Source organism: Canis lupus, chromosome 8 (genome assembly GCF_011100685.1).
Source record: "Canis lupus familiaris isolate Mischka breed German Shepherd chromosome 8, alternate assembly UU_Cfam_GSD_1.0, whole genome shotgun sequence".
Lineage (NCBI taxonomy): Eukaryota > Metazoa > Chordata > Mammalia > Carnivora > Canidae > Canis > Canis lupus.
In genome coordinates, this window is record NC_049229.1 from 4,608,900 (window position 1) to 4,622,372 (window position 13,473).

The window sequence follows — 13,473 nt, forward strand, 5'->3', positions numbered from 1 at the left end:
GGTAGAATTCCATTTTCTGTTTTGTTTTGTTTTTTTCTTTAAGGTTTCATTTATTTATTCACGAGAGACACACACAGAGAGGCAGGAACACAGGCAGAGGGAGAAACAGGCTCCATGCAGGAGGCCCTATGCGGGACTCGATCCTAGGACTCCAGGATCATGCCCTGAGCCAAAGGTGGACCTCCAACCGCTGAGCCACCCAGGCGGCTCAAGAACCCCATTTCCTAGAGGAGCTCAGACTGTTCTAGGATGCGTTTGTTGTGTACTGAACGATGTTTAATGAACACATGAGAAATCAGTTATTTCCATCCTAGACATGGACATTTATTAAGGCTCTGGCACCCACCCCGGCAGCCGCCCCAGAGCAGTCAGTCACAGCTGGGTCTAGGGCTGGCACTGCTGTTGGAAGCGTCTCATTGTTCTCCTTACCCAGGGCATGAAGGCCGAAATCCTGGTGAAGACTGCTGGAGGAGTCCCCCTCCTATCTCCATAGGAGACAATGCCCTGGGCCACGCCGTTACACACCAGGGGGCCTCCGGAGTCGCCCTGCGGGCATGGAGAGGAAGAGACCCTAAGCCAGGCTTACCCCGACTCCTGCTGCCCTAAGGCCTGGCTCTCAGAGAAAGCTGCTGCTGCTGGCGGTGGTGGTGCGGGGTAGGGGGTGGTGGGTTTTGAAATGGGAGGGCGCTGGAGGTATGGAAGTCAACCTTCTGGATCTTTCCATGGCTGGGCTTCAAGCCTGGCTACAGTTACCGCCTCTAGCCCAAGTCAAAGTGCCTTCACCTTCTGCAGGAAAACCCTGCACATGTTTAGGATGCACGGCAGTGCCCCTCCCTTCGCCCCAGGGACCCGATCCATGGCTAAGCCCCCGCCGCACTCCGCTCTGCCCGCACCACACCGGGGCCTCGGGGATGTAGCTACTGCCCAGCCTGCCCGGGGCCCTGTGCCCTCGGCCTTACCAAGAAGGCGGACTTCCCGGCCCTTGGGTTTCCCACACAAATCTGCGTTTGGCCGTTGAAGAAATTGAAGCGACGGGAGCACCTCGAATTGTTCTGCACGGTCAGCTGCACCTCATGGAGTTTGTTCGTTCTCCTGTTGAGGCCCAACCGGCCCCAGCCCGCCACCGTGCACGTGGCCCCGGGTCTCACCCCGGCCTGCGCCCGAGGCAGCGGCACCGGCCTCACCTGGCGCGTGCGCCTCATTCTGTCGGCCAGCTGGGGAGGGGGCAGCGCTCAGCACCCCGGCCCCGCCGCCCGCCCCCCTCCGCGGCCTCCTCCGCCCCAGCTCCCAGGACGCCGAAGCCCCCTCCCCCGGCGCCGGGAGCCGCCTGGCTGGGGCGGTACCTGCAGTAGCATGATGTCGTTCGCTGTGGTCTGGGGATTGTATCTGGGGTGTCGGATGGCCCTGCGTGCAGTGGTGCGCTGCTGGACTCTTTCCCGCCTCCCGACATCGTGGGCTCCCAGGGTCACGGCGATCCGGCTGCGGAGGACAGGTGGCCGGCCTAGCGGTAGGTGTGAGCCCCAGGAGCTCCGCCCGCCGGCTCGCGGGGCAGGTGGACGGCCCAGGGCGGCAAGGCCGCGGCTGAGGCAATTGGGGGGACAGGAGGGGCCCAGGGGCCCAGCTCTGAGCTGAGGGTGGTGGGGGCCGGGGTTTGCTTCCCCTTGAATAAGCTGCGAAATAGCTTGAATTCCTATTTTGAACCCCAGCATGTGTCTGCATCTCCCCCTCGTGCTCTTTTGATCACGCCCTCCTTTCCCCTCGTTCACCGCGCCGCGCTCGCTCGTGCGTCTGGGCTCTGCAGCGCCGGCGGTGGTGGCCCGGCGGGAACCCCTGCGCCGCTCACCTTCCCCAGCAGTGAGCTGCGGTCAGCACAAAGTCTTCTCTCACCAGGAAACCCCCGCAAGCACTGGAGCCGCCGTTTGGAGACCGGATTTGGAGATACGCCATGTAGGGGCGGGAATGAGGCCTGGCCTCTCGGCCTCCGATGATGTCCCCTGGAAGGAAGCGTGGGGCACTTACCTCTGTGCTCTCCGAACCCGCAGTGCGGGCACCAGGAGGGCAGCTCCAGAAAGGCCGGCAGATGGGGAGGCGGGAGAGATGATACAGCTACTGGGAAGGAGGAATGGTGGTGAGAGCTGGGTCTGCAGGGCAGCGCACGTTGGGACAGGGCTCGTGGGTTCTGCAGGAAACACTGCTGGCTCCCATCCCGAAATTCGGCTTCCTCCCGGCTCCCAGGAGAGCAGCCCAGCCCCGGCTCCAGGCAGGGTCAGCCTTGGGCTCCCATGGTGAGGAGAGATGCTCTGCTGCAGGGTGGCAAGTCAGGAGCCCTTTGGAGAGGCTTCTCCCCAAGTTCCTTGGTACTTTCTTCCTCAGGGAGATTCCCGGGTCCCTCTGAGACCTGCTCAGGGCCCGCTCATGACCAGCACCAGTCTGAGTTTTCAGAATCTAGACATGAGCCAGTGGTAGTTATTGTGCATTCTTATTGCCTACGCTCAGACAGGTGGACTGCAGAATGGATTTACACTGCACATAGCATATATGTAGGTGGAATTGCTGGGGCAATTCCAAGAGTTTTTTTTTTTTTTTTTTTTTTTTTTTTATGTACACTGACTTAATCCTCATAGAACTCTAGGAGGTATGCACTGGTATTCTAATTTATAAACGAGGAATCCGAGGCGCTGTGAATTCAAACAACTTGCCCAATGATACAGAGTTAGGAGCTATCTAGGCAGTCTGGCTTGAGGGTCCCGGAGAAGGGTCAGGCCTGAGATTGGGGATGGTCACTCACCTGCCCCAGCCCCAGGGGGTAGAAGAAAGGCCACCAGGAACAGGAACAGTGGCATCTTCTTGGGAAGGCTGCCCCAGTCAGGTGCTGTGGGGTGCTCTCTCCTGCCAGACTTGTAGCCCCTGAGAGAGGAAGGAAGTCGGGGCGGGGGTGGGGGTGGGGCTCGAGAACGGTCCCATTCTCCTGCTGGTGTGATAGGTTTCATCATCCAAGGCTGCCCAGGAGGCTGGCCCACCAACTGCCAGTGACCTAGGGAAGAGTGTAGTCTAGGTCAACACCACAGTCTCCTGCACAGCTGCTAGGTCAGTGCTGGCAGCACAAATGGGAACCTGGGGCGACAGAGAAGGGGACTTGGGGTGCTGTGTCCCAGAACCCTAAACCCACCAAATTCAATAATACCTTAACAATGTATGAAATCCAGTAGCTGCCTATCTCCTCGGTTTCCAAACTCTCTAGGATTAGAGCCTTAGTCCTTTGGAACTTCAGAGTTTCTCTTAATAAATGCACATTTCCTAGATTACTTAATTTATACCTTGGTAAGGTGTGGACATGGGTGAATGACAGATGGGTGTGGATGGTGGTGGAATGCGGTGAGGGCACCTGGAGTAAGTTGGAGGAAGCAAAAGAGGGATGAGGAAGCCTGCCTGTCTTTACCCTTTGGCCCCTGGACACCTCCCCCCTACTCCGCTGCTATCTTTGCTGCTCCCACTTCTTCTTATTCTTTTTTTTTTTTTTTAAGGATTTATTTATTTATTCATGAGAGACAAAGAGAGAGAGGCAGAGACAAGCAGAAGGGGAAGCAGGCTCCCTGCAGGGAACTTGATGTGGGACTTGATCCCAAGACCCTGGGATCATGCCCTGAGCTGAAGGCAGAAGCTCAACTACTGAGCCACCCAGGTGTCCCATGCTGCTCCCACTTCTTTCTGGAAGGTGTCAAGGAAGACTGACTAGCTCTCCTGAGTGGGCGCAGGGCATTCCCAGGGAAGGAAGAGGGAAGAACAAGGCTGTGCTGCTGCTAATTACTTTCTCAGGACGCTTGAGCCCCAACAAACTCTCAGTGAAAATGATGACACAGTGGAAGATGTCTGTTTTCTGGCTTCCTACTCAAGGTGAGGACCTCTGTGTGCCAGAAGGTATCTTGCATACAGAAAAAGCCTAGAGACTTGCTTTTGTTGAGAACTGTCAGACCGTAGCTGGAAGAAAAACAACTAAAGAAAAACTCCTTTTCATCGGAGTTAGAAGTCCAATTAACATAATCCCCATCCATGCTCTGCCCCAGGGGCTTCTGGGAAGGAAATGCATGCCTGCTGTGCTGTTGGTAATACGTAGAGAACCCTCACTCCACATCAGGAGGAAGGCGTTTGCAGATCATGGCAGAGTAACACAGACACCCTCAAAAATATTCAGAAGGTTCTGTGGATGCACAGAAAAACATTGTAATACAGTATAATTTTTGCAAAAATTTCAATTAAAATTTAATACAATTCTTTTTTTTAATTTTTATTTATTTATGATAGTCACAGAGAGAGAGAGAGAGGCAGAGACATAGGCAGAGGGAGAAGCAGGCTCCATGCACCAGGAGCCCGACGTGGGATTCGATCCTGGGCCTTCAGGATCACGCCCTGGGCCAAAGGCAGGCGCCAAACCACCGTGCCACCCAGGGATCCTAATACAATTCTTAAACCTTTATGGAATGTGAGAGCTCCACTTGAAAAGCTTATGAAAATTAAGGATCCTCTCCTTACATATAAATACACATGATTTTCACAGCTACAAAGAACTTAATCCCTTTTCTGATGCATGCTTAATGATTGCAACCTCATGAAATTTCTTTATGCATCTGAAAAAAGAGAAAATATTATAATGCCTTATTAATGCCCTAGCATTAGAGGTGATTTTAAATTATTGTTACTTAACTTTTTCAACACTTTGTTTTAAAACCATTAATCTAACTTTTTAAAAATTAAAAAAAACTTTAAAAATTTTATTTATTCATGAGAGACACACAGAGAGAGGCAGAGACATAGGCAGAGGGAGAAGCAGGGTCCCTGTGGGGAGCCTGATGTGGGACTTGATCCCAGGACCCCGGGATCAAGCCCTGAGCCAAAGGCAGAAGCTCAACTACTGAGCCACCCAGGCATCCCTAACTTTTTTTTTTTTAAAAGATTTTATTTATTTATTTGAAAGAGAGAGAGAGAGAGAGAGAGCGTGTGTGAGAGGAGGTGGGTAGGAGGGGCTCAGCAGGGTGAGGGGAGTCTGCTAAAGTTTCTCTCTCCCTCTCCGTCTACCCCTCCCCTGCCATGTACACAAATACACACACACTCTCTCTCAGAAATAAATAAATAAATCTTAAAACAACCACAACCAAAAAGTCACAATGGTAAGTTAAATCTGGGGTTGAAGGGCAGAGAGGGTATTTTGATTGGGAGGAGACACATAGAGGGTAGTTTCTGAAATTTGGCCATCGTTTGAATTTTGTTCACTTTACATGTGTGTATATTTTGCAATAAAAATTTTTTTAGAAATCTGTTTGCCAGGGTTGGGGATTAGAGAGAACATTTGGACAGAGAATGGAATGTGGGAGAATAAATATGGGCACATATATTCTTAATGTTTTTATTTTCTACTTTAATAAAAATTGTGATATTGGAACAAGTAAGACTGTGATACATTTCACAATATTCATAGGTGGTTACATTTACTTTTGACTGTTTTATTACATTTCCGTCAGTTACAATATTTTTCTCCTTTGGGAGGTTGGGACATGAAAGTAGGATGTTTCCCACCTCCTCTTGGGGGGGCCCCCTTGTGCATACAGCCAAAATGCAAATCTTCTGGGCAGGCAGTTAGTTGCCTGCTGAGGCTGGGCCACTTCCCTCTCTCCCTCCCTTTGATACTGCTCTGGTCAGAAACCAATCTGGGTGCTTTTGGCATTGTGGGAGACCGTTGTACTACTGGGCCATTCCGGACATTCTCAGTGCTGCCTTAACATCACATTTAGAAGGACAGATGGAAAAAAAAAAAAAAAAAAAAGAAGGACAGATGGAAGCTCCTTGGGAGGTCTACTGATGAGCTTGTGATATTTTTCTGGAGTGCCAGTGTGGAAAGAAGCCCGTGTCTTCTCTATTGTCTACACACACGCACACACACACACACACACAAACACAGACATGTCTGCTGTGAGTGAGATACTTTCTTGCCAAGGAGTGGCTTGTGCTGTGTGCTCCAGCAGGAAGGAGTAGGTGACAAAGGAAATTCTATGGGATCTGCATACAATCTCCCCATCAGAGTAAGTGAAGGGGATAGAGGGACCCAGAAACCCTGAATGTGGCAGAGAAAACTTTGAAAAGAGGTTCAAGGCCCTCAGTATTTCCTGGCAGAAAAGCTTACTTTGAGCTGAGTAGCTGACCCTGGGGCCCTGGGTAAATGTAAGATAAGAGGTGGAGGTGAGCATATTCCCTGAGACTCTCTTCTCCAAATGCTTAGACCATCCAACTCTGAGCCACCCAGGGATCCCCAATGTATTGGTTTTGAATCCCATAGTTTAAATTATCCAACATAAACATCTCCCTCATTTTATTAAATATATGTTGATGAATATTGTTTTAAAATCTCATTCGTATTAGGGTGCCTGGGTGGTGGCGTCTGCCTTTGCCTCAGGTCATGGTCCCGGGGTCCTGGATCAAGCTTCGCATGGGGCTCCCTGCTCAGTGGGAAGTCTGCTTTTTCATCTTTTGCTACTCCTCCCTCCTATCCTCGTCTCAGGACATGGCCTCTACCATGCATAGATTGGAAACCTCAGGACCTGTGAGTCTCTAACTTTTTTTCCAATTTCTCATTGCCCTTTTGGAACCAAACAAAATCATGCATGTGAAACTGTAGTGGGTGATACAGATAAAATTCAGAGATTTTAGTTATTTTCAGGACAAGTTTTTTCACAGATTCTAAATATAGATCCTTTGTGCCAAACCTGAACTGCTTGGTGGGAAGAGAAGAACCAGGGGAATTTAGGAGACATTTCTTACTAAGTTTCCCAATGGCAGGGACAGAGCCCATCTTGTGCCCGGCACAAAAACAGAGATCTGACATTTGATCTGCTGACGGATGGCATGTGGTACTTTACAGGCCCAGAGCCTGGAGGCTCTAGCTCACAAAGCTGCCATAACCCAGGCTGCCAGCAGGGAGACTTGTGGTCCTGAGACAAGGCCAGGCTGAAAGGGGCTGAGGCTATTGAGTGACTCCACAGGCTATAGCAGGGTCACTATAAGCCCCTGGGGGTGGGGATGCTGGTTTGGACTGAGGGGCTCAGCTGGTCCTACCCTTTGGGAGGTGGGTATTGGCTCCTCTGATAGGCATCTGGCAGGCTGGCAGCTCAGATGTGCCAGGATAGAAAATAGAGGCTGTTGTGGGATGGCCAGCCAGGGAGGAGCTTGACTAAATTCAGTGCTGACCCCTGGGCAAGGCATGGAAGGGAAACCAGGGTGAGGCTGGTTTCTCAGCCTCCTAACCTGCACACAGTCCTGCCTGTAGGAGAAACCTGCGTGCCCCCACCCCCCTTCCCCACTGCTGAGAGAGAGAGCCCCTGGAAACAAGACACCGAGTGCCTGTGGCATGGCCCTCTGGCCTTCTGGATCCCTGGAGTTACTGACCAAATTGTTGGATTGGTGATGGTGGTTGGCGTAGAGAAGTTGAGAAATTTCTAAGTCCCAGAGAGGATACTTTTTGGGGACAGAGGATTGTCCGTCTATAGTAGTGTTTAGGCTGAACCTTTGTAGAGGGCTAAGCACCAAAGAGGTGTTATTGAGAAACTGATGAGAAACTGGACATCATAGGGTTTAGGGAGGGCGGAGGGCTGGAGGAGGCAGGAAAGCCTGGAATTGGCAGCAGAAGATTATCTGGAGCGATGTTGCTGCATACTCGAGGTAGTTCAGTGAATCAGTAAGATCTTAGTCATATTCTCTCTAGAGATCCATTTACTATGGCCCTGCAATCCCTACCCCCGACCCCCCAGTCCCAAGGGATTCTTGCCTCTGCCCCAGAAAAGATGGCCAAGCACAGAGGGAGGTCAATCTCATGCCTGCTGTTAGAGGTGCTTTATTGTTCTCTTTATCCAGGGCAGGAAGTGTGAGACCTTCATGAAGACCCCTGGAGGTGTCCCATCATTTTTTCCATAGGAGAAAATCCCCTGGACCACGTTGTTACACACGAGGGGGCCCCCAGAGTCCCCCTGTGGGCAGAAGGAGGAAGGACTGAGCTGGCTTCTGGTGGTCCTGCCCTCCCCACTACCCTGGGGATGAGTGGTCTGTGTTAGGGGGCTGCATGGGTGATTGGGCCCAGGGCAGGCCCTGTCCCCTCTCTCAGTCCCTGGGCTCTAGCTTGGCACTGACTGCTCTTTCCAATGCCACCCAGGCCAAACCTCTCTCTCAAATCCCCAGGGAACCTCAGGTGGTAATGCTGCTGTGGGATGACTGATCCTCCCCCTACTCCCAGCCCGACCCCCTTGGGGAAAAACTGAAGACTGGATTTGTGGACCTAGCTGCCTAAGCTCTAGGCTGAGGAACGAATATATGGCCACTCTCAACCCCCGACCTCTCCAGGTTCCTCCCTCCTGGGGCCCGTCTAGATGGACGCTGGAAGCCTGACCTTGAAGCCGGTCTTCATCTTCTTTGGGTCTCCTACACAAATATGGGTGGCTCCGATATAATAGTCGCGGAAGATGGATCTGCACTCCCAATCTGTCTGCACTTCCAGTGACACCTCCTGCAGGGTGGTTGCTAAGGTGTCCATTGAGATCCGGCCCCAGCCGGCCACGCTGCACACCTGTCCTGGCCTCACCCGGGCCTTGCCCCTGGGCAGGGGGAGAGTCTTCACAGCCGCAGTCAACTTGGCCTTCCTCTCCAGCTGATGGGAAGAGGTAAGAGAGTCCAGCTCAGCCAGTGGCTTCTGGGCCTGACACTCCGATGAGGCGGCAGTGTCTTCTCTCTCCCGTGAGCCTCTGGGACTGGACAGGTGGCCAGCATGGGAAGGATGGCAGGGACAGGTCCCAGTGGGAGGGAAACAGTCTGGACCCAGGAGGGCAAGAGCTGCAGGGAGGTCTCCTTACCAGCAGTAACATGATGTCATTGGAGTAGTTCTTTGGACTATAGTCTGGGTGGGGGATGGCTCTTCTCACGGGGATGACCTGCTGGGTCTTCTCCTGTTCCTTGATGTTGTGGGCGCCCAGGGTGACTTTGATGGAGCTGCACAGAGAGCAGAGTGGGGTGTGGGGGTGTGGAGTCACAGGGTACAGCCTGGGAGTCGAGAGGGCAGGTGGCAGCCAGGGCAGGGCAGCTGAGAGGGAAATCAAGGTGATAGATGGGAGGCAGCCCGGGTGGCTCAGCAGTTTAGCGCCACCTTCAGCCCCAGGGCCTGATCCTGGAGACCTGGGATCGAGTCCCACGTCAGGATCCCCGCATGGAGCCTGCTTCTCCCTCTGCCGGTGTCTCTGCCTCCACCCCCCCCTCAGGAATAAATAAATAAAATCTTAAAAAAAAAAAAAAGTGGCTGATGGGTCCTGGATCCTTTTTTATTTTCAATGACACTGAAGGTAGGGCTTTTGGCAGCTTCCTTTGCCCTCAGGCAATATCATGAAATCACTCTGAGTTTGCACTTTGGCTCTAAGGCATGCTTGCATCCTCCATCGCTGCTCTATTTGCCTGGTATGGTTCCTCCCTTCTCAACCTTGCCGCTTACTCTCACATCTGACCTTCTGACCCCAAAGCTTACCAGCTACCTCTCAGCCTTTCATTGCCCCAGCCATGCTCTCAGCTAGTTCCCAGGAGCCCCAGGTGCTTCCCTGGGCTGTAGCCCTTGGGAATCCGACAGGGATCCCTGTAGGTGTCTCAGATGTGTGGGCTGGCTGCTGCCCCTCACCTTCCCCAGCAGTGAGCAGCCGTCAGAACAAAGTCCTTGTGCACGAGGACACCACCACACCTCTTCTTACTGTCCTTCTTATTGTCCTTATCCAGAAACTGAACAAATGCCATGTAGGGCCGGGAGTGGGGCTTGGCCTCATGGCCCCCGATGATCTTCTCTGAAAGAAAAAACTGGGAGATGGGGTACCTGGGGGTGGCTGTGGTCAGGAGAGAAAGCTCAGGAAGGTAGTGATCGAGGGTGGGGTCTATAGTGCCCTGTGGATCCCCGGTTCTTGTAGCAGGATGACCTTTCTTGAGCCTCAAGCCTCAGAACCCCACAGAGAAGGGGGCAGGGCCTGTTCTCTACATCCCACTTCAGATACATGTTTGGTGGAGATAAGATCTATCTTTAAGATGATGGAGTCCCAGAGGATCCTGGACAGGACTCTCTGAGCCTCTGCTCACTACCCAATGGATGCCATTTTCTAATAAGCTACCTATGAGTTATGGAGTTGGATTTTCGAATATCCCCATGTTCTAGGGCCTAGCATCCGAGGGTCCCAGTACACATTTTTAGGTTGCACAAAGGGATGGCCTTCAATGAGTTTCTGGCTGAGGTTGGGTGGAGACAGTGCTGGTGGGATTCGATGCCACAAGAATGGAAGACGGCACTGCTGGAGACAGTGGAGCAGCCACGGGCCAGGGCAGGCAGGGGGAGGTGATGCCGACAACGGGCTGCACAGGGCGGGGCAGAGCTTTGGGTGTAGTCATCTAGCTGCTGCTGAGGTCAATGGCGCCCCGGGCTCCTCTCCCGGGCAGGACTGAGTGGCTAGAAACAAGTACTGAGAAATTTAACTGGCTCTTTATGCTGGGTTCAGTGACAAATCCCGTTACTGCAACTGGTCTGCCTGAGCTTACCTTTCCTGGGTTGGAATGCGGGCTTTTGATTGCCTGTCTTTCATAGCTTCATATCTTCTGCCAAATGCCTTTCTCCAAACAACTCACTTTCCAAATGATAAGAGGGAGGCTAACCCCTATCAACCCTTTTAGTGAGCACCCTGGCTGCCGGCCTTCCTTGGTGAGCATCTGTCCAGCATCAGACCTGTTAGTCTGGGTTTGGGGTAGAACTGGGCTTCAGAAAGTCCCCAGGCTCAAATTGAGGACAATCCCTGACTGTGCTGGGCTGAAGGGTCAAGAAGAGTACAGGGGGTTTGTGGAATGGGCTCAGGTCTCTGGAATAGGGACAGTCACTCACCTGTCTCAGCCCCAACAGGCAGAAGAAGGGCCAACAAAAGGAGGAGTGGATGCATCTTCCCTGAAGGCCTGCCCAGGTCAGAGAAGCTGGTCTTTCTTCCTTCCAGATACAAAGCCCTGAGGGGAACAATGGAGGGGTGGCTCACTGATCTTCTAGGCCTCTTCAACTTGTGCTCCTCTACAGCTGGATGTTATCATATAAGATGGTTTGTCGAAGTTCTCTAGCTTGGGTTGGGTGAGAATGGTGCAGCCACAACACTTGCACCCCCACTCCTGAGTCATAAGGGGAAAGCAAGAAGAAAGAACAAGAAAGTGAAGGCTGTGGCTACAACCAGCAGGAGGGCTGGTACCTCAGAACCCCTCAATGACTGAATCAAGAATGTTTCCATTTCTTGGCTCTTGGCTCTTTTTCCATTCTGAGGAAATCGTGAATACTTATTTAGCTGTCTAGGTCCAGAGTTAGAGAGACATAGCTCTTGCCCTTGAGATGCTGATGGTTGTCTGGAGCAGACTAAAACTCTGTGGTGAGTGTACATTTCCCCATAGTTGAAGCACACTCATCAGTGGCAGACAGCAAACCACTTTTTCTTTTCAGCCTGCCTTCTCTAAGGTGGATGTTTTAAAAATGAGATTACTTCTATGAATACATTCTTATATAAGAGGCTTAGAAATTGTTGAAAAATGGCAGAAAAAATTTACTCAACTATGGGCTATAAGACATCTTTGAAACCGTAGGATACCTTTGAAATACAACTTTTTATTGTAATGAGTTTCCTTTAGAGACACACACACACATACACACACATGTATGCACACACACATGGAAATAGCATGAGGTGGGAAGAGGCTGGATCAGACCAAGATAGAAAAGCACCCTCAACGTCATTTGGGGTTGCTGGAAGATGGGTGGCAGGACACCAGAGGCAGTGCTGGGATTTGGGACCACAGCAAGGCTGTGACTGGCACTTGGGCTAGGCCTGGGGATACTTAAGGGCCCTCTTGTAACCCCTAGACCCCCAAGCTGCCACTCTGATTTGGGGAAGGAATACTGCATGGGGTGAGCTACAGCTTTCTAGAATCTTCTTGCCCATTTCTATTAGGATGAAGTGGCTCCCTATATCAGAGCTTCTTAGGTGATCCTCCTTCCAAATGTGGATTCCTTCATGTTGCCTTACTGGGGTAGGATGAGGTGGGGGTGTAGGTGTGGGATAAGGTAGGAGGGCAATGCAGATGAGAAAAGAGGGTCCCCTAAAGAGGGTCATTTTTCTTGGGGCAGTGTCTCCCTTTTCCTTCTGGAGCTTACATTCAGCCTGTCAGTGGGAGGGGGCGCTGGGAGATGTATTTGGAAGGAGCTGGGTATCAGAGCAGCAGGATTTTTATTCTAGGGCTATGTGAACAGATGGTTGGGGGACAGGCAGTAGGTAACTAACGACTGTTGTTTTGGTGAATAAAGGAGGAATCTAATTTCCACTCCAGAGAAGGAAGTTTATTAAGCCCCTGGCAGCCTCCTCTCCACCCTCTTTCCCAGTGCAGTTCTGGCCTCTGCCTCAGAGAAGGTGGACAGACTGATCCTGGGGGTGTTTCAGTCTGGGCCCTGCAGGGTGAAGCATCTCATTGTTCTTTCTATCTAGTGCAAAAAGCTCAAGATCCTGGTGGAGACACGTGGAAATTCCCCAACCTTTTTTCCAAAGGAGACAATGCCCTGGGCCACGTCATTACACACGAGGAGGCTCCTGGAGTCTCCCTGTGGACAGAAGGAGGAAGGACTGAGCTGGGCCTGCTGTCCTCCCTGCCACCAGTGGGAGTAGGGTGGTCTCCCCCAGGGAGACAGGACCAGAGACTGGATTGGATGGAAAGGCTGAGGACATAGAGATACAGCTAGTTCTCACTGTCCATTCTCCTCAAAGCTTAGCTGTCCCAAGACTGGGCATGGATTATGCTGGGGAATCTCATCTTAAAAGAAGACTTCTTCTTTTTTGGGCTCTCCATGCACGTTTGAGTGGTGCTGTTGTAGAGGTCTTTACAGATGAGATGCACTGCTTGTCCTTCTGGACTTCAAGCTCTACCTCCTGCAGTTTCCTCACCCTAGAGGTGCTGTTCCTGCTGAGGAGCCCCCAGCTGGTTACGCGGCATAACACCCCTGGCCTCACCTGTGCACTCTTCTTGGGCAGCCGAGGGGGCTCACATTGGCAATCAGGTGGACCTTCCTTTTTAGCTGAATGCAGAGGAGAGGAATTTTAATCTAGTGATGGCTCACAAAGACTCACAGGGACAGTCATGAGGTTGCTTTCCTCACAGCCCAGGACAAATGAAAATGTCATACAGGGAAGGAGGCACAGAAATGAGGTCACAGGGGAAGCAGAACCCCCAGGAATAAAGTGTGCAAGAACCAGTGGAGCGAGGGTTCTACTAGCAGTAACAGATGTCATTGAAGATGCATTTAGGATTATAGACTGGGTGGAGGATGGCTTTTTTCACTGAAATGACCTGCTGGGTCCTCTCCTGCTTCTTGATGTTGTGGGTGCCCAGGACGACTTTGAT

At 51.8% G+C, this 13,473-nt stretch overlaps 2 protein-coding genes across 3 annotated transcripts; both read right to left on the reverse strand.

The window, feature by feature from the left end:
* Positions 1-295: 295 nt before the first annotated feature.
* CTSG (cathepsin G) lies at positions 296-2,907 on the reverse strand. Its single transcript, XM_038544354.1, has 5 exons — positions 2,789-2,907; positions 1,844-1,994; positions 1,344-1,479; positions 960-1,214; positions 296-546 (listed from the first exon to the last, which is right to left on the reverse strand). Exons 1-5 carry the CDS (start codon positions 2,841-2,843, stop codon positions 385-387), a joined length of 759 nt encoding a protein of 252 aa, XP_038400282.1. The 5' UTR covers positions 2,844-2,907; the 3' UTR covers positions 296-384.
* Positions 2,908-5,389: 2,482 nt separating this feature from the next.
* On the reverse strand, positions 5,390-11,340 carry LOC490629 (granzyme H). 2 transcript variants are annotated; one of them, XM_038544356.1, is made up of 5 exons: positions 10,934-11,320; positions 9,698-9,857; positions 8,889-9,024; positions 8,429-8,686; positions 5,390-5,769 (listed from the first exon to the last, which is right to left on the reverse strand). In XM_038544356.1, exons 1-5 carry the CDS (start codon positions 10,986-10,988, stop codon positions 5,737-5,739), a joined length of 642 nt encoding a protein of 213 aa, XP_038400284.1. In that variant the 5' UTR covers positions 10,989-11,320; the 3' UTR covers positions 5,390-5,736. The 2 variants fall into 2 exon arrangements, with proteins under 2 accessions (XP_038400284.1, XP_038400283.1); XM_038544355.1 differs by lacking the exon at positions 5,390-5,769 and adding an exon at positions 7,851-8,012 and having other exon boundaries at positions 10,934-11,340.
* Positions 11,341-13,473: the final 2,133 nt, after the last annotated feature.

Coding starts and splice junctions, on each gene's coding strand:
- CTSG (XM_038544354.1), bottom strand. CDS start 2,843: ATGCCACTGTTCCTGTTCCTGGTGGCCTTTCTTCTACCCCCTGGGGCT. Junction 1,995..2,788: donor ACCCCCTGGGGCTGGGGCAG/GTGAGTGACCAT, acceptor GCTTCCTTCCAG/GGGACATCATCGGAGGCCGA. Junction 547..959: donor CCGGGAAGTCCGCCTTCTTG/GTAAGGCCGAGG, acceptor CCATGCCCGCAG/GGCGACTCCGGAGGCCCCCT.
- LOC490629 (XM_038544355.1), bottom strand. CDS start 10,988: ATGCATCCACTCCTCCTTTTGTTGGCCCTTCTTCTGCCTGTTGGGGCT. Junction 9,025..9,697: donor GCTGCTCACTGCTGGGGAAG/GTGAGGGGCAGC, acceptor CTCTCTGTGCAG/CTCCATCAAAGTCACCCTGG. Junction 8,013..8,428: donor AGATGAAGACCGGCTTCAAG/GTCAGGCTTCCA, acceptor TTCTGCCCACAG/GGGGACTCTGGGGGCCCCCT.